General features: G+C 46.2%; 1 protein-coding gene and 1 long non-coding RNA gene across 4 annotated transcripts in view; both read left to right on the forward strand.

The window, feature by feature from the left end:
* Positions 1-4,592: 4,592 nt before the first annotated feature.
* On the forward strand, positions 4,593-10,999 carry LOC129397221 (uncharacterized). The gene is made up of 3 exons (XR_008624463.1): positions 4,593-6,053; positions 8,881-8,995; positions 9,835-10,999. It is a non-coding gene; the product is annotated as an uncharacterized LOC129397221 (long non-coding RNA).
* Positions 11,000-14,504: 3,505 nt separating this feature from the next.
* The window catches only part of GALNT14 (polypeptide N-acetylgalactosaminyltransferase 14), a 227,400-nt gene continuing 222,173 nt past the window's right edge, over positions 14,505-19,731 (forward strand). Inside the window, exon 1 of one of the 3 annotated variants that reach the window (XM_024927753.4) lies at positions 14,505-14,989. In XM_024927753.4, the coding sequence (XP_024783521.2) occupies positions 14,861-14,989 (129 nt within the window). In that variant the 5' untranslated portion in view covers positions 14,505-14,860. The remainder of the gene's footprint in view (positions 14,990-19,731) is intronic. The other 2 variants (XM_003827154.6, XM_063594637.1) reach the window with 2 other exon arrangements.

A 19,731-nucleotide genomic window follows, 5' to 3' on the forward strand; every position in this document is an offset into this window, starting at 1 on the left:
CCAACAGCTAAATATTGGAATGCTGCCTTTGGAGAAAAGGAAACCACAGTATCAAGAGTCAATCACAGGTGAGGTTCAATTGCAGAGTCAGGGTTCAGACCCCATGTAGAGGCTAGTCTTCTAATCAGGGATCCTGAAAAGATCCACTTAGAAGGGCTTTGATGAAAACAGTTGGGAATTCAGGAAGAAAGACACAGACATGTATGTTTTGTGTAATTTTTTGGTTTAATTGTGTGTATATGTGTGTTATAACAAAAATAATTTTCGATTGTCCAAGTTCTACAAAGATTATTGATGGTTTCTTAAGTTTATTTTATACAAAAAAGTACATAATGGTTTTTACTTAAGGATGCAAATTATTTTTTCCCACAGTACTGGCTGTCAAAGCACAAAAAAGTGCTTTGAGCCCTATTCCTGAACCATAAGCTTTCTGGTGCACTCCAAAGGAACTCTTTTGTAGACTGCACTAAGCTAATCAGATACTTTCTGTCTTCAAGATTTTACTCTAAGAAAGTAAATTAGTTAGTATTGAAAGCTTGGATAAGATGAGAAAGGAAGTCACAGTGACTTGGTGTTACGCGCCGTTTTTTTTTTTTTTTTCATGAGAACCCAGAAACAGAGAACAGGACTAGAGAGAAGGAGAATTCATTCGTTCATTCATTCATTCATTCATTCATTCCTTATTCAAAAGTTTTACTGAGTCCCTTCTGTAAGCCAAAGCCTCTTCTGGGTGCAGATGATACAACAGTGAATAGAACAAAGTTCCTTTCCTCATGGAATTTACATGCCAGTGAGGCAAAGGAGAGACAAGAAATAAATAAACATATTATATGCTCAGGCAGTAATAAGTGCCATGAAGGAAAATAAAGCTGCTAAGGCAATAGAGATTGAGGAGATTGAGAAGCTGCTATTTCAGATAAAGAGGGCAGGAAGGTGAAAGAGGAGAGTAATCCATGTGGACATCCAGGGGAAAGAGCGAAGTGGGTGGCTGAGAGGATCAGGGACAAGCTTCACGTAGTCCTAGAGAAATGGAGACGGGAATCTCAAGATCTGGCCATCCTACCACCCTTGGGTACTATAAGATACTCTGTCATACATCTAATGAATTGTCCCTTTTAGCATAAATTTGAGGGTTTTTCCTTTTTTGCAGCTAACAGATTCCATTTCTAAACCCAGAAGGTGAGTCTACAGCAGTTAGCTATGAGCTACCTAGAATTCCCGCCCGGGCTCCCTAGTCAGAGAGTGTGGCTCTTCACCACCACCTGATGGCAATGTCCTTGAAGCACAGGGGCCTTCACAAGGGCAAAACCCAGTCTGGGAGCCAAAGAGATGCCAAGAGATAATAACTCTGCAGCTGTTTCTTATGTCAGTGTTAGCAAATCTCGAAACTGTAAAGAATTATATTCTTGAAAGCATTAAAAGAGCGTTTATTTGTGCCAGGGTCATTCCGTTTTGGCTGGAGGGTTCAGGGAAACGTGGAGATGTGAGCTGTGATTTTTTGAATTGAGGGCCAGAGCTGGTCCCCCTCTTGGATTCAGTTTATACAGATTACTCCTTGATGTTTCTGAATGATTCTACATGTAAACCTGGGGTCTGATCTCTTTCTGGCCTTCTGATCTCACTATAGCTAAAAAACCAACCAATAAAATGGGAACTCTTTAGAATTACATGGATCCTTGAGGCACACAAGTACTCAAATGTCAGCAAGGAATATATGCAGCAGTGTAGCTGAGAGTTCTGACTGCTGCTGCACTTGCGTTCAAGGGAAATAATATGTATTGAGTACCCTGGTGCCAGACACTTGACATACGTTATCTCCTATGCCCAAAGAATTTACCCCTTTCTAAAGATGAGGAAACTGAGCTTCAGAGAGATTCGGTACCTTGATGAATAAAAAAAAAATGCTGATTTGCAGCTGGGTGCGGTGGCTCACGCCTGTAATCCCAGCACTTTGGGAGGCTGAGGTGGGCGGATCATGAGGTCAGGAGTTTGAGACCAGCCTGGTCAACATGGTGAAACCCTGTCTCTACTAAAAATACAAAAATTAGCCGGGCGTGGTGGCACACGCCTGTAATCCCAGCTACTCAGGAGGCTGAGGGAGAAGAATTGCTTGAACCTGGGAGGCAGAGGTTGCAGTGAGCTGAGATCACCCCTCTGCACCCCAGCCTGGGTGACAGAGCGAGACTCCGTCTTGAAAAAAAAATGCTGATTTGCAAGCAATTGAAGATTGTCTGGCTGATAAAGCAGGAACAGAATGTTAAAAAGATTTTGGGGTGCTCACAGAGAACCAGGGCTAAGCTTCCAGAGGGGATCCTAACACCGGACTGCAAAACTGGTGTGACGAGGGAACCACAGCTACTCTCACAGAGAACTGCATGCCAGTATCTGCACCACTGCCACTTCTATTCAGGAACTCCACTGGACTGCTTCTGCTCTTGCCGCCAGCACTGTGCTTCTTTTGCACCAGGAATTAGACCTTTACTCTGTCACTAGTCTCACTTCTCTTTTGTCTCACCAGCTCTAAGGTAAAAAGTTTGGTGTGGAGGCTTGATTGGCAGAGTGTAAATCCGGGCTTTAGCTGCAAGGGAGGCTAGGAAATGAAGTAGCTGGTATTTTTCAACTCTGTTGGCAAAGGCTGTTTCAGTCTCTCATCAAAGTGGGGGAATTCCCCCAAGATAGAAAGTGGCTCAGATAGAGGCAGCCAAACAAAAGTCACATGCCCACCAGAGCTGCAGCAGTGACATAGTCAGTGAGGGGTGGGGTTGGTGCTCTATTTCCAGAGCCCACTTCATATTTCCTCTTGCAGGGGTGCCAAAGTGGAAGGCGATGCTCACTTTTTAAGACCTTATTGAAAAACCATAGTGTTGAGCATTTTCAATATGCCCAACATTGTCACTAAGATGTGAGGGTATAAAGGTGCAAAAGACATGATGGTTGCCCTGCAAGTGAGAGCTTCATCTTCATCACATAGTCCTAAGCAACAGTAATGGATGACTAGTATATTAATCACCTTCGGTACCAGGTGCTTTGTATACATTATCTCTAAAGGCTGACAACAACCCTGCAAAAAGATACTCTTAATACCAGATGATGAAACTGAGACTAGAAAGGTTACATAATATGTTCAAGTCACACAATTAATAAGTAGCAAATCCCAGGGTAGAAAATGAGGTCTCTCTGGCCAACTCCAAACTGGGGAAACTGTCATTTGGCAAAAGATTCAGTCGTTTGGCAAAAGTCTGCTGTTAGTTGATAGCAGAGTTGGGATGAGAACTCTAGCCTCTGACTCCAGCCCTTATGAGCTGAGCTGACTCCACACTGTGTTCAGCACCGCCTTTTTGTCTGGCGTTGCCTGGCGCCTCTTTACCTTCATCGTTCTGAATGCCTTTTATTCAGTCCTGAGGTTTTTAAACGTGTCCTTTCCAGCTCCATTGTTTTGAGGGACAGTGACCATCTCAGCTGATCCTGCATGGGAGCGGGGAGATGTCACTGAAGCCAGACCAACCAGAGACCTCCTGAGGGCAGGCTGGAGAATCAGGGCATCAGCCAGGTGATCTGTAAGGTCACAGCCTGATCTGCTCTCCATGATGAGGGTTCCTTCCTAGGGAGTGTGACTCCTTTGTGGAGAGAAAGCTCTGGATCTTAACTCCCCTCTGTCACTGCTGGGCTTTGTCTCAGGTGGTCACCTTGAATGCTGGCAAATTCTATCCCTAAAGGACAAAGACAGTCAGCTGGTGATGGTGAACTTCTTAATGAGAAAAGAGGACTTTTGAAGGAAGAACCTGTTCAATGAGCACCATTATTTTATCAGAGAACCTGTGGCAGGGGCGTGTCATGAGTGAAGTTACGAGGGGGTTCGATGTCTGGCAGGTAGAGACGATATTATAAAAGAGGTCATGGGAGGCCAGGAGAAAGGAGAGATACATAGAGAAAGGAGAGAGAGAGATAATATGAAGTAGGACAGTTGGTTCTTTACATCTTTCTCTCACACCTTCCACTACTGGCCCAGTTTCTACCATGATTTTCTAACCTTAGTTTTCATATTGCCTCTTAATGTACACATGATCTATATCTAGGGGCTTAAACATTATTATTGTTGTTGTATTAGCATCAATGGGCCATTTCCATTCAGTTTCTATAAATGGGATCTCATACCACCTCTCTGCCCCGAATTCTCTCTCTCTCTCTGCGTGTGTGTGTGTGTGTGTGTGTGTCTCTCTGTCACACACACACACATCCAACACACTAGTGAAAACTGCAGGGTCATTTGCTGCACCCTGGAGATTACTTTGTCTTTGAGAGTCCAAAGAAAAACCCATCAGCCGTCAAAGGTTTTAATTATTTATTTTTAATCACAAAGGAATGCATGACTATGTTCTGGTTGTAAAAAAATTCACACAATACATCTGAAATGAGAGTCTCCCCCAGTGAAGAATTTTAAATAGCTCTGGTCCTCACCCACCAGCCCCTGGGTCTGTGGTGGACCAGTGCTGGGAGATGTAAATGGACCTGGTAAAGGTTTGGGGAAACACTGAACTCTTGTAATACAGGGAGGGCTGGGGAAGCAGGGATCACCTGTGAAATGAAATGGGAGTAGTTAATGGAACTTACCCTTTACATTTAGGAGTTGTTGACTTTGCCAGGGATGTGCTATTCCATTTTTGCAGTTTTCTTTTAAAGGAGTGAGGAAGAGGAGGCCTGGGCTCCTGTATCTCTGTAGGGACTCACTCTTTTCTCTAATGAGCTGCCTTAAGACAGCATGCATCACAGGCAGACGCTCAGCATTCTGCTGTACTTGGCCATAGCAAGTGGTAAGATTTTTGTCAAATTCATGTCTTTCTCACCAATATTCTAATATTGGGTATTTCCTTTATGACTCATTAAGCCCCTGTATAAATTTGCTACGGGGCCAAATTGAGATGAATGCAGAGTTTTAGTAAAGAAGTCAGAAATGTATCGAATGAAAGAAAGATAAAAATAGAAAGTCTCTTGGAGACCATTGATTTAGTTCTTCACTTTTCAGAAGAAGACATGAAAGTCCAGAGAGGTTTGCTCCAATGCCCCAAATCACATAGGCAGAGTTAGGAGCACAGAGAAAACCAGAAGTCCGGTTTCAGACTCCCAGCCTGGTGTTCCTTCCATTACGCCAGTGTTGGAATCCAGCCGCCACTGTTAGCTACCTAGAAAACTTGGGCTGGTCTCAATAACCCTGGAGCCCAGTTTTATCATCACTCTATCTCCCTTAGGGTAGCATCGCTAAGAGCATCCAATAAAATTGTGACTGTTAAGTACCACGCAAATAGCCAAGCAATTTTCAAGTACAAAAAAATGAACTTCTTTTCAGTTACTGGAAAGACAAGCATTCTTCATTAGTTAGTCATGTACAGTAGCATTTTGTGAAGCAGCACCTAACTGCACGAAAGATTTTAGGAATCTGGCCCTGGAAACTTTGCTGTTTTATTTTTTAGTCTTTTTAAGTTTCTTAAAAATTGGTGTTATATGATCATAGGACATTATTTTACATTCATTTAGGTGTGATAATGGTGCTGTGGTTATGTTGGCAGATGTTATTAATTTGGGGAATGCATGCTGAAGTACTTCTGGGTTGTTTAGGGTTATTATTTAAGTGTTATATATTATGACATCTGTAATTTACCTTTCAGTGGTTCAGCAATTATAAACCCATGCATATGTGGGCACATACATATATATGGCAAAACATTAACTGTTTTTGAATCTAGGTATATTACATGTGTGGGTGTCGAATATACTATTGTTCTATTTTTCCATATGTTTGAAAATTTTTATAATAAAGTGGCCTGTAAAATAAATTCTTCCAGTGATATTGATTCTCTCTGTTTTGAGAACCACTGATGTAGAGCTATAGAACACGTGACCAGTGACAGTCTGTGAGTGGTCTCTCCATGTGACTAATTATGACATGGGATTATCTATGCTCCTGGTTCCAGTTTAAGAAGAAAATAAGAGAAATCTTTTAAATTTCCTCCTTGAGGTCTCATCAGAATTGGAGCCACTTTTCCTCTGCAATACTGGTAAGGTTCTATTTTCCTTTGCTTTGTTTTGACAGTCTGATTTGTCTGTTACACTGAAATATTGAAACGGTACGCCATCTTTCCCATTTCCAGGGAGGCCTACAGGTGGAACTGATTGGACTTGAAGGTATTGATTAGATCAGTGGTTCCCAAACTTGGGTGCCTAGAGACATCATCTATAAAATTTCAGCAGGCTTAGGGTGAGGCAGTGGCATGTGACTCTTAGCAATAACAAGAGATAATTCTAATGTATATCTAGGTTTGAGACCCAGTGTTTTAAACTATGATGACAACAAAGTCAAGGTCATGGGTTTGGTTCCCAATTTAAGAGATATTTAGCTTTTCATGAAGAAAAGTTCCATTCCATAGTTACATTCTCTACACCATACTCTGTTCTACCATTTTAAAATAGGGGTCCTGGTAGAAAAAAAATGAACCAGGAAAAAGAAAAAGGTAAATGAATTAGGGCAATTTACAACAATGATAACAACATATATATATATATATATGCACAAAGTCATATATATATGCACAAAATCATATATATATATAAATATGATTTTTCCTTGTTAGAATTTGGTATATTCTGTTACAGAGGTGGCTGCATATTATTGATGGGTGAAAAGAGGTTTTTATTCGTTGTTCTTTCATTACCAAATGTATCAACTACCTCAGGAATTTTGGATGAAAAGGTAAAAATGTTTTGTCAGCATCAGTGAATCGTGATAAAAATGAGTGATGTTTTTAATGAAAAACACTTGATGAACACTTACCAGGCAAGCATGAAAGGAGAAATTGAACCTCAGGAAACAGAAAAATTAACCCCCACTCACCAAACCATTTTTGTTATTAACACTTTCTGGAGCCTCTAAAAGAAAGGAAATGCTTTAAAGGAAAACAAGAGCAGCTCTCTGGCAGGGCCTTGGTTTCTGCAGCAGGAATCAGCAGGATCCTTCACCGGCACACCATAAAGCAGCTTCCCTTGTTCTTATGTAATATGTCTTTGCAGCTTAAACCTTTAATTAACCAGAGATGTCATCAAGAAAAGTTTGCTAAGGAAGAGGATGCCTGGTTTAATTAAAAAGATCTTTAATAGTTATTAAGGAAATCAATTTGGAATTCAGGCCTGAGAGCAGTGATGGGGGAAGAAATCACTGAGAGGAACTTCTCCATCTCTCTGGGTAATGGATTTTAACCCTTTGATCTGATCTGCTTTACAATCACCAGGGCAGTGGTCCAGGGCATGGAGAGGGATGCCTGTCACTCATCACTTTTAAATCTACATCCCAGATGTAAGAGAGCAGTTCTGCCTTACATGGCAGAAGCCCAACCTTTCTGGAATGCAGTTATCCTGGCAATTGAAAGAAATAGGAAACCTTTATAAATTGAAAATCTCCTACCTCATAAGTATAAGCTATTTTTTTCCCCAAAGCGATGCATTATTTCTCCCTGAGGATTTGCACTTGGACTGTACATCAGGCGTTTTCCCATTACTGCTCCAACTGGCCTTCTTCGGATCAAGCTAGAAAAAGGGATTTGGCTCTTTGGAGCATAAGAGAAATATTATTTTCACTTGTCTCATGAAAATGATGACACAAAAGGTGAAATAGCCAGAGGATGGGCAAAATAAATTGTCTGTGTGGCAAAAACTGTAAAAGGAAAAGAGTTTTTCTTTTAAAAAACAGCATTCTGCCAACAGGGGAATGATATTAATATCATCATCTGACGCAGCCCAGTTGAGTTCAAACGCTGAAAGCACTTCTCAAATAATCTGTGTTTAATTAACATTTGCACAGCACTTAGAGAGGGAAACTGAAGACAGGTGCAGTGCAGAGCTGCAAAAACGACTTTCCTGTTGCAATGTAGCTCTTTCTCAGGTGGACTGAAGCGCCTCTATCTAGGACTCAACATTACTCAACAGAAACCCAAGAGGAAGGACTAGATCTTTTAACACTCAAGGCTTTGTTCAAATCACCAGCTTACATTTTCTAGAAGAGCTGGAATAGGCCTTATTTATTTGTATTCCTCACAGCAAATTGCCCAGAGTCTTGGTCACAGTGTCTTTGTTCATTGTTTTGCTCGTTACCTAGAAACTTCTGGGCTTAGCAGCCTCCCCATCCCACCGTAGAAATGCCTCAGCTCCCTGATTCTCTTGTCCTGTGAAACCTAGTGAGGGATGTCACTTGGGAGCAATGTTGGGTAATGCAGATATGTTATAGCCCACAGTTTACCAATGAACTCATCTTGCTGCAGGCAGTTCGTGCAATTTCTCTGGGCTCCACTTTTCTCAATTACAAAATGAGGAGTATTGAACTACATTACAGTCTAAGGCCCCTCCTAATATAATCTGGTGTACTCTTTCCCCTTTGTCCTAGCTTGGTAGATCTGTTCCCACATTAGAAGATGGAAACCAGGAAAACTTCAGTACTTATGGAAACACTGGTGGCTGGAGTAGAGGTTGCAAGCTGGCAAGCAGCAGGCTGGATTCAGACTGCAGACCTGTTTATTTAGCCCATCCAATGTTTTGGTGGGCTGGTGGTGGGGGTGATTGAATTAATCGATAACAGTTAAAATCCAGGAGGTTTCACGTCGTCATCTGGACTTATGCTTTTGTTGAGGTTGGAAAACTCTAGCAACACTTTACTGGCACTGGCAATGATGAGTTGGAGCTGATCCCTTGCTAGTCCAGTGTGGGCCCCACTACTCCCTACTGTGTCCTCAATATGAAGTTTGAATAGCAGTTTCATTGTTTTCATTGTGTTTATGCTATTTTTCCCCCAACCCTATCCCATTTCACTCATTCATGTTACTTTCATGGCCCATGTAGGTATGTGGGTGAGAGGAAGAGGTTGTTGGAAGAATGATTGGAGTCTGGTGTCAGGAATCCCTTGCGCTTCAAAGAGACAGTGTGCTGCTACCTGGCTGCTTCCATGAGCTGCAAAGTGGGTAAAACATCTTCAGTTGGGTGGGTAGGATAAGACTGTCATTGACTGATATGCGCAACCTAATTACTTCCTTAGTTACTTAAAGCTGGCTTCATTTGTCCAAATTGTCTCTTCTTTGGATAAGCATCTTGACTATTGTTTACTTAGAATAATGCCCCACATGAACAGAGTATCCCAAGTTCAGCACACATACAAAACAACTTAAACAGCAAACCCACATTTTTACTCATCTAAGAAAAGCAATCTTCCTTCTAGAACCATCACCAGAAGTCCTCCTGTTGATTAGAGTGGCCTCTAATTTATTGTCTAAAATAGACATTTCTTGAAAGTAAAATGAGGCAGTATAATAATTATGCCAGAAAAATCAGAATAAACCAGGAATTTCCCAAGCAAACTGGGGCATAAAGCCACCCTGCTCAATGTGCAATATCTGGTAGTGACTTGATGACAAAATCTGCTGTCGGTCACTAGAGGTTATACTGGATTGTCCCAGGTCCACTCCTGGGGTATGCTTGGCTCCTCTTGCTGTTGAAGTCCTAGCCAGACTGGAGAGGCCCCATCACAGTTCTATTCCTTCTTGGATTTGAGCTCTCCTGCCCACTTCTACCTTTCACTCATGCCTCTAAGCTTAAGCCTAACAGGAGAGACTGTCTTTGTCAGAGATAATGCAAGTGGCTCTCAGATTTGGTTGTCTGAAACTGGGGACCTGGGGAGTGACATCTGTCCTTAGATCCTTCTATTTCTTCTGCCTGTGCTGCCCTCTGTCAGAGTCTCCTCTAGATAATTCAAGGGAAATAATTTTCTTTTTCTTTCTTTTCTTTTTTTTTTGATGACAGAGTTTCGCTCTTGTTGCACAGGCTGGAGTGCAATGGTGCGATTTCAGCTCACTGCAACCTCCGCTTCCCGGATTCAAGCCATCCTCCTGCCACAGCCTCCCGAGTAGCTGGATTACAGGTGCCTGCCACCATGCCCGGCTAATTTTTGTATTTTTTAAAAGAGACGGGGTTTTGCCATGTTGGTCAGGCTGGTCTCAAACTCCTGACCTCAAGTGATCTGCCCGCCTCGGCCTCCCAAAGTGCTGGGATTACAGGCGTGAGCCACTGTGCAGGTCTCTTTTACTTTTCTTTAGGCAAACTGGGTCACACCTTCATGCTAGAACTTTGCATATTCTATAGGGGCTGGGGGGGTGGGGGAAATTTCTCAGATCACCACAGGGCACCATCACTGAAGATCAAACCACTTTACACAACCAGCAAAGACATATCATTGTAGCAGTATTAAGTTTTACACTTGGCATTTGGGTGAGAAACAAAGAAAGTTTGGGGCATTTCAAACAATAAAAGAAGCAGGCTTTTGAAATGCAAAGATATAGATCCCTTTCAAGGAATCGAATATAAGAATAAAAGGAGGGAGAGGAGTTGAGGGTAGTGGGCTGGTGAAAGGAGTTGTTTAATGGAAAGAGAAAGATCCAGAAAGGTGACTGTCAGATCCCTTAGATAAAGCCACCCATCTACCCGTCTAAGATGAGAGGAAAATCCAGCTGGCTTTATTCTTTTGACAAAGATTCACTGATGTGGCAGAAAGATGAGGTAAGGGGTTGGTAATAGCTCATCCTCATTCACCACGTGGTTTAAACTATTCCATCACTCACTCTATAAGAAAGCCTTGCAGGAGACCCAGGACATGCGGTTTTGACAGGATCTATAGTGGCAAGGAAAATGGAGAGGAACACAGAGGAAAGGGGAGCTGATGTATTATTTACAGTGGAGAACTTGAACAGAGTCAACTGCAGGAGTCAGCCCAAAGACTTGTATCTGTATGACTGTGGAATAAAGACAGACAGATCTTTGAATTTTCACTGCCGCTCTTTTTGCTGCTGGGGAACCCTGCCAGGGCTGGGCCAGCATGTGTGTGGCTCATCTTCTCACTGTGCTGCAATCTGCCCTGCTACCGCTTACCTTTCCCTATGGCCCAGAAGAGGTAAAGACCTCAACAGAAACCTGTCTGGGCCTCTGTGGGTGAAATTTCGTTAGGTTGGCACAGAGGGTGTCTCGCTGGTTGTGACAGGTCTAATAAGCGTGCAGATGGCAAGAAGCACACACACAGCCACTCGCGCACACACAGCCTCCCTGAAGTCATGCAGTGGGCAGAGAGGAGGGACTCAGAGAATCTGATCCAAAAGGAACAAAGGCTGCAGCCTCTGCGGTGGGCTGAGCGAGAATGACGGGGAGACGGCTACAGGAAACGAGAAGCGAAGTGTGAGAATCCACAGCAAAAGCCGCCGCAGAGCATATGCATCGGACTTCACAGCTTCCTCCTGCTTCCAGCTTGCATTTGCTCCATATGCTGCTTTACACTGCTTTCCGGGCCATAATGGGTTTCATTCCATAGTTTTTATACTAACATGAATGACTCACATCTGCTCCAGTACCCAATTTGCTCTCTAATGTCTTCGGCTGTGAGGAGAGAACAGCTTACACAGAACTCGCCAACAACAGGAGTGGTAAAGAAGGTCCTGATCCAGGACAAGAAAGGTCAGAACCCTAAATGCGTCAGCTGGGAGGGTCTTTGAGAGAACATGACATTGCCGATGGGAAACCACAGACTCAGAGGAATGAGGAGCTTGGCTCAACAATATCAAGACTGAGGAGGTAGATCTGTTTTAGGGCACCAGGAGAGTCCTAATTCAGAGTGTATTTATTTTTTTTCATTTCCTGCCATGTTAAATATTTTGCTAGGAGCTTTTCCTCCCCATATTGGCTGTGATAAGAAAAAAGTAACTTGGATTAATCGCCAATGATAGCTAATCCCCCGCTAGGATCAACCATACTCTGCATTACTTAAGCTTGTTATTTTATTTATTCATTTTTTGAGACAGGGTCTCGCTCCATCACCCAGGCTGGAGTGCAGTGGTGAGATCATAGCTCGCTGCAGCCTCAAAATCCTGGGCTCAAGTAATCCTCCTGTCTTAGCCTCCCAATTGGCTGGGACTAGAGACACCTGCCACTTCGCCTGGCTATTTTTTTTTGTTGTTGTTGTTTAGAGACAAGCTCTCGCTATGTTGCCCAGGCTTAAAGCTGGTTATTAAAGCATTTCAAATATATTCCTGAGCATGGGGGACCCCTGGATAGACTGGGTCCCTGGAGAGACCTACAGAACTAGGCCCCGCATGGACACTCACTTCACTTCCAGATGTTTGAAGTCCCACTTGAAATCTACTTCAGTCCTAATGACATTTACTGGTTTGACAACCCAAACTGATATATGATCTCTGGATGGATCAGCTAATGACATCTAGCAAAACTGGATTCCCTTGACAGCTTCCATAGGCCCAGGAAATCTTCCTCACTTGAGTAGAGGACAAAATAATGATTTGAGAAGAAAATCATTCCTGGAAGGAAATTCCCACTCCCTGAGACACTGCAGTCCCTGCATGGAGCTGCCTTCACCCCAGGGCCTCAGTTTCCCCATATGCCAAACAGTCAGAGTGAGGCACCTCAGCATCTCAGCAGTGTGGTGAGCAGTGTGGTGGTGCTGCACCATCTCAAAAGCTTGGCGGTGTTCTTGTGTAACTGTCTGCCATCTGTTACTCAGAAGCGGCATTACAAAGCGCTGAGCAATGGACTCCTGTGCTGCAGCTTCTGCCTGGAGCCAACAGCAGCTCAGCAGCTTGCCTGGGGGTCCCCTGCAGAGCCTGCAGCAGAATGCTTTGCGGGCCCGAAACTGCAGGTCCCGGGTGAGGCTCCTGAAAGAGCTCCAAGGTGCTTGGGATGCTGCAGAGGTGAGTTCTCTTGCTGCTCCCCCTACCCGTCCCATGATGGTCATCTACCTGGGCCTTTGCTGGGACAAAGCATTGGCTGGGGAGCCTACTCCCACCTTTCAGTGTGCAGAGTTCTGATAAAGGCAAATGCTAGATCAACCCTGGGGTTCTGTGTGATGGTCTTAGAGCGCAGGTAAATCTTGAAAGGGCTGGCAACAGTGCTCACCTTTTCTGGGCTGTTTAATTTCACCTGTGGTTCCCAACCCCAAACTTCTTATCTATAATCCAGTCAAGAACTCTCTGAGGTTGAGGCAGGACTTCCCTGTGGCTGAAAGATAAGGTACCAAAAACAGGAGGCTTTGAGTAGACGCCTCCATTTCTCAGTACATGTCTTTGGGGAGACATCTTATTGAAGAACGAATTCCAGAGCCCTGATTTACAGCTGTCTCACCTGTGCGGAGGTATGGGAGCTTGCCCTACACTGAGCTCTGTGGGGAGAGAGGGGCAGGAAGGATGGTCGCTGCCACAGTGGGTGCATCATTCTCACCTCCCCAAGAAACTCGATGAAGCAAGCAACCCTCCAACAAAAATGGCATGGTTCCCGCTGCCTCTGCTCCCCAGACAGAGCAAGGTTTCCCCACTTTGAGTGCTCAGATAACACCAGCACCTTGCATTCAGCTTTCACCACTACTCATTTGCTTGTCAGAGGAGGTATTTTCCCTCCATTTTACAGATGAGGAATCGAAGACTGGGAGAAGGTAAATGACTTACCCAAGACTCACACAGTGAGTGTGACAGCTAGGTCAGTACTCTCTGGTCAGTAATCTGGCCGTGATTCCAGCCTACTTGAGCCTACATGGGAATTGGAGTTAGAATTTGCTTTGCTTCTAGATCCAAGCGGTTTTAATCTGCAAGTGGGAGGGGGATACAATTCCCAAAGGCCCTTGGGAAAAGGGGCTTTTGAAAGATCACCCTCTGCACCCAGTATCCTCCTGCCCAGGGTCACTTTCCAAGAATCCCAAGTGGTTGTTCCAACTTTGGACCTCTTTTCTTGCAAGCACAAAGCCCTGATGCTTACAGGGAGAGAAAACCTTTATGGGTGATAATTGCGCCTTAATTTTTTAAAGGATATCTTTAAAGTTAAAGTTAGACCAGCTCAGCTTTCCTTCCATTAAGCAGAAAAAGTTACCAGGCACCTGCAGGCAGGCATAGAAACACCCTGGGGAGTTGGCTGACCGCGGCCTTGGCCCTCAGTAGCCAGGCAAGTGAACCGCGGGTTTGGGGCAGCAGCCCTGCCGGCGCCCTGGAATCCCAGCGCTGGCTGTGGTAGGACGAGCACATTGGGGGTGGGACCCCGGCTTCAACGCCACGTGCAGCCCCCGCGATGAGCGGGAAAGTCCTCCCAGGCACAGCGCCGCCTGGCGAGGGCCGGCCCTTGGGTCCCAGCTGGCAGCTGGGGGTGGCGGGCATCCCGAGTGCACCGCTCCCGCCCCGCCCCGCCTTGCCCCAACCCACGATGGTCTGGGAGCTGCGCCCAGGGCTTGGCGCTGGCGGCCCCGCAACAGCACCGAGCGTTTCGGTCGGCGGGCGGCGGTAGCGCCCCCTCTCAGAGCCCCGCTCACTCCCACCTGGGCCCGCTCCGAGTCGGCCTGTCTGTCGGGCCCGCCCTCCCTGCTCACTCCCTCCGCCCTCGTGCTCCTCCCGGGGTGCTTGGCACAGCCTCGGATTCCTCCCTCTCGCTGCTCGAGTCAGTTTCCCTATCGGCGGCAGCGGGCAAGGCGGCGGCGGCGGCGGCAGCCGCGGTGGCGGCGTGGGGAACATCTCGGCAGCCACCGCGCTTCTCCCGCTGGAGCGGGCGTCCAGCTTGGCTGCCCTCGGTCCTTCCCTGCCACGTTTCGGGTCGCCCTGCACCCCCCACCCAGGCTCGTTTCTCTTCGAAGCGGGAAGGGCGCCTTGCAGGATCCTGCCACCCCTCCAACCCGATCCTGGGTCTAGAGCTCCCCAGAGCGAGGCGCTCGCCAGGACTCCTGCCCCGCCAACCCTGACCGCCGGGGGGTGCCCCAGGGACGTAGCGCCGCGGAGAGGAAGCGGCAGAGGGGACCATGCGGCGCCTGACTCGTCGGCTGGTTCTGCCAGTCTTCGGGGTGCTCTGGATCACGGTGCTGCTGTTCTTCTGGGTAACCAAGAGGAAGTTGGAGGTGCCGACGGGACCTGAAGTGCAGACCCCTAAGGTAGGCGGCTTGCCGGCGCTCTGGTGCTGAGCGGTGGCTTGCGGGAGGGCGCGCAGCCCGCGTGCCGGGTTTGCGGGCTCCCGGGAAACCAGGGCGAGGGTCTGGGTGCTGCGAGCAGGTAACAGCCGCCGGATGTGGCTACCATGTGATGTTTCTGGATTTTAAAACGCTCGGGGGCATCTCCGGACCCGCGGTGTGCATGAGTGGCAGTGGGTGTGGGTGGTGGGCGCGCGCTCGCCTGCGGAGCGGGGCTCCCAACTTCAGCTGCGCGCGAGGGTCCCGGGGCGGAGGGGGCTCTGCGGACGGGCGGCCCAGGGGCTGGCGGTCTCCGGGCGCTGCCAGAGGGTCGCCGGCGGTCGGGTCGGGCCAGCGCCCGGGCGAAGTGTGGCGGCTGCTCTGACCTCCTTCCCGCAGCTGCCAGGCCCGACCTGGGGAGGCCGGAGGCCGGGTGCGCCGCGCGCGCCTGTGCGTTGCGGGCGAGCGCCTTGCAGCCTCCCGGGCGGCTGCCACCCCTGTTCTCTAACTGTTCCCGACCCTCTCAGCTGCATTGGAAGTTGAATGTGCCCAGAACACCACGAAAGAGCTTGTAAAAACAGACGCCTTGGTATTGGCGGGGAGTTGAGGAAATGGGAATTCAAGTGGCTTTTCCAACTCCTGCTCAGTCAGTTCCTGTGAGGGAGCCAGAAGGTTCCCCCTATAGGCTCACTCTTACCTTCAGATTCAGAGCCCTGTAGGGGCAAAGGGAAAACTTCCCCATGGCTCTCCGAAGGTTCACTGAAAATCAGTTGACAAAAGGCAGATCAATAGGAGAAAAGGCATAATAATTTATTTGATCATAGTTTTTCGTGACATGGTAGCCTTCCGTTTTCTCTTCACAGATTTGGCCCGGGGACACGGAAGGAGGCCTCTGGGGGATTTCCTGGCCAGCCAAGCAATCTTTATAAACTGGGTCCAGAACAGTCGTCTAGGGGTCTGGGCAAAAGCCTTGGAGGAGCTTATGGTCGGAAATGGGAGACTGAAAAACAGGAAGATGTGGGCGGGAGGTGGCGTCTCACCAGTTAAGTACAGTACAGAGGGCCTACTGTGTGCCAGGTGCATAGTAGGTGCCTTCCTCATAAGTAGTTGTAGGAGTTGGGTGGTAATATGCTTGTTTCATAGATCAGGAAAACAGGTTCAGGGTCTTTAAGTCACGTACCTTAAGTCGTTCTACTGGTTTGAACTCCAGCCTCCACGCTCAGGGTTTCCAGTATATCAAGTTGCCTCTCGGTTTCCCCTTTTTAACCAAGTCTTCTAGCACTTATGTTCTGGAATCTTGCCAATGCTTTGTCGATTTCAGCAAGCATTTATTTAGCACCTATTGTGTGCTCAGGCAGTGTGTTAGGTGCTATGGGTAGAGAGAGATAGAATTTACTCTCTGGGGGGAGAGGAGTTCACTCATCATTGGACCAGGATGTGAGGTGTGCATAGGGCTAAGAGGGTTCAGTGCACTGGGTGTCATGGGAGCCTGAGGGCTCCCTGGAGGAGGAGGACATAACAGAGCTGAGCTGAGAAGGATAAACAGGTTTGTCAGTAGGTAGAAAGGGCATTCCAGGTAGAGGTTAACTGCATGAAACAGGCTCAGAGGAATGACACAGCACGTTGTGTGAGTTTGGCATAATTTGAGCACAAAGTATGTGGAGGTTGGAGGGATAAAGTTTAGGGAGGTGTGTAGGGGCTGGGTGGGGTAGAATCTTGTGGGTGTGAGGACTCTTGGAGAGGGTCAGGCAGTGAGGTGGCGAGGCCAGATTGATGACTTCAAACCACCTTTAATAGCACCAGATCACTTTTCTCACTCAGCCCCTGCCCATAGATCTGGAGAGCGTTTCTTCTTTTTCCCCAGGTGGTTCTGCTCCCTGTGATGTAGTTAGTGATACCTGCAGGGACATGAACTTTCTCTGTTTTGCTTCGACCCTCATTACCTTAAGCTTGCTTATTCTTAATTTACACCAGGGATCTGGGACAAGAGACCTGTTTCTTTCTTTGTGCACTCTTTGTCCCTCCTCCTCTCCTGCCTCTTCTTATCCTGGCGTGTGCTCAGCACACATTTATCACAGGCAGCTGTATGCCAGGCTCTGTGCTGGGTTTGGGGGCTGCTATGATGAGCACGCTGTGTCCCTGTCCTTTGGCATGGGGGTGGGGGGCCACATAAGTTCCAGGATGAGGCAGAATTACCAACAAATGAGTGGTACTTCAAGGTGGGGAGTGGTTTAGTAGCAGAAGTCAGGACATCGTACTGTGCAGTCACAAAAGAGGAGGTTTTCTAGTTTTGAACCAGTTGCTCTTTGTCTTAACATCTTGTTCCTTCTTTTCCTCATTTTCTGTATCCTTCTATAACCATGAATTTTTATAGACTTAGAAAATCTTGACACCTCTTACTATTAGGTGTCTTCTTTTTTTTTGTTAGTATTTTTCTTCTTCCTGTTTTTCCCTTGTATGTATGTCGCTCTGTATCTTAGTGTGTATGTACCTGAGAAAAGAGGAAGAAAGACAGAGACTCCTTAGGTAACGCCAGAACAGTTTTATTCCCTGTGACTTTGTATGACAAGTCCAAATTTATATGACATGTCCAAAGGAGCACAGTGGTACCGAAACCTGGCTGCATGTCAGAATCACCTGGTGAGCTCCATTAACATGCAGATTTTTGGGCTTACTACAGAGATTATGCCTCTGTGAGTTTGGGAGAAGGTTCTAGAATTACTGTTTTTACCAGGGCTGCATGTGATTCTGAAGCAGCCTATTGATGGGTGGCATTTGGGAGCTAGATGAAGAATACCAAGTCTGTTGATCGTGGTTTGGTTGGCTGCATGTAAATATGGTCAAATGATTTTCTTCTTGAGTGTGCTTATGGACCTAACCCATGTAAGCCTATGCGTGCATATTAAATAACAGCCACCAGCATTTCTATAGGGCTTTACAAATTCACAGACTCCATTTACATATATTAGTTCATTTAATACTCACAACTGCACAAGGGAGACAAGATAGTACTTTTATGCAGATGACATTAAGGAGGTGAAAAATTTGGCCCAAGCTAACCAAGCTGTCCAAGTGGCAGAATCAGGACAAGAATGGAATGGGATCTCTCCTGAAACTGCCCACTGCTTGCTTTTTCCATGCCGTTAAACCCAGAGACTGCCTGAATTGACAGCAGGAATTCCCCACCCACTTCCCAGAGCTCCCGTGGCTCATCCCTAGATCCTCACCCTTGGAGAGCTCCCAGGGGGTTTGTGTAAGGGAGGTGCTAAGGCAGGAGCTACTGCGGAGGGACATCACCCCTGCCCTTGGAAGGCACCATGTGGGGCACAGGAGGCTCCCCTCACTGGACGGAGCACACCCTGATGAGGAGAGTCCCTGTGTTGGGTGGTTGCAGAGGCGTTGGTTTAGGAGGCCATTTGCCAGGGCAGAGATTGTTTCTTCAACAGTAGGAATTCAGATGGGACTTCCATCTATCATAGGGAAAAAAATTGGTTTTTGAGTGAGTTCCGTGCTCTAGGTTTTCCTAGCGTGTAATCATGGGGACAGCTCTTTGCCTTGGACATGCTGAAGCCTTGGAGAGGTTTTCTTCCTGCTCAGGCCTCTAGGCATCTTTCCAGCATGGGTGAGGGAGACAGCTTTTCTTCCAAAGCAAGAGGAGTGGGCTCCCTTCCTTTGAATGTATTCAGAGAAGTTGGGAAAGGTGTAGACATTGGAGAGAGCTGTATTAAGGGCTCCTGGCCTGGGGAACCACCCGACCCTTAGATTCTGTGGAGCAGATTGCCTTCGGAGAGGCAGGTTCTGGTTCTGGGCCATGAGGCCCTTGTTCTCTTTTCCTCGTGGTCTTAGGAGATGTCTCCACTCACCTAGTGACAGGATCTCCAAAGCTCCAAAGAGGGTGGGATGAAATGAAATCTCTGGTCGCTGGGCCCCAGTGCAAGTGAAGTGAAGAAGGCATGCTACACTCCTGGCTTAAGGAAATTTATTAGACTTTTTTCTTAGTTTCAAGAAGGGCTGATTCTTTCTATTAATAGCTCAAGTAAAGAGTTCTTTAAATCTGACTTTTTAATGTTAATTTCATTCTTTTACTGCCTCCCCCCCCAATTATCCAGCAAAGCTCTAATTTCTAACTGAAAAATCCTGTAACAAATTCAGTGTTTTAATTCAGACTGTATTTGAATGGTAAATACTATGCCACTTAAAAGTAGCTGAAAAATGTTTTAGTTTCTTCTCTCCCTATCATTTGTTTGCCGTTTGGAGAATCATACAATAACTGACTAAAATTTTAAAAATATCAGCAAATTTGTCTCTTATTTCCAAGAAACTAAATATAGTCCAGGTGCTTAGGGCTTAGTAAAAGCAAAAGAATTGTAGGCCTGAGGGTAATTTTCGAGGAAGGTATTGGAAATGTAAAGGCTTTGAATAAAATGCCTCTGGCCCATGTAAGTGTATTGGTGCTGTACTAGAAATACAACAAACACCATTAGAAAATAGCTTGTCTTTCTGTAACATTTGCATCCCACCAATGCCTTAAGTATATGACACTGTTATTTTATTCCTCATTTAGTAGATAATTTCTCTCATTAAAAAAAGTCATAAATTTTAGAGAGAGACCCTATTAATCTACTCATACTCGGTATGTGCATGTTGGACTCTGTCCAGGGAATTTTGTAACCGTCCAACGGGTTCTTGTTGCCCGCTTCCTAGACAGAGCCAATGTATCAAGACAG

Source organism: Pan paniscus, chromosome 12 (assembly GCF_029289425.2).
Source record: "Pan paniscus chromosome 12, NHGRI_mPanPan1-v2.0_pri, whole genome shotgun sequence".
Classification (NCBI taxonomy): Eukaryota; Metazoa; Chordata; class Mammalia; order Primates; family Hominidae; genus Pan; species Pan paniscus.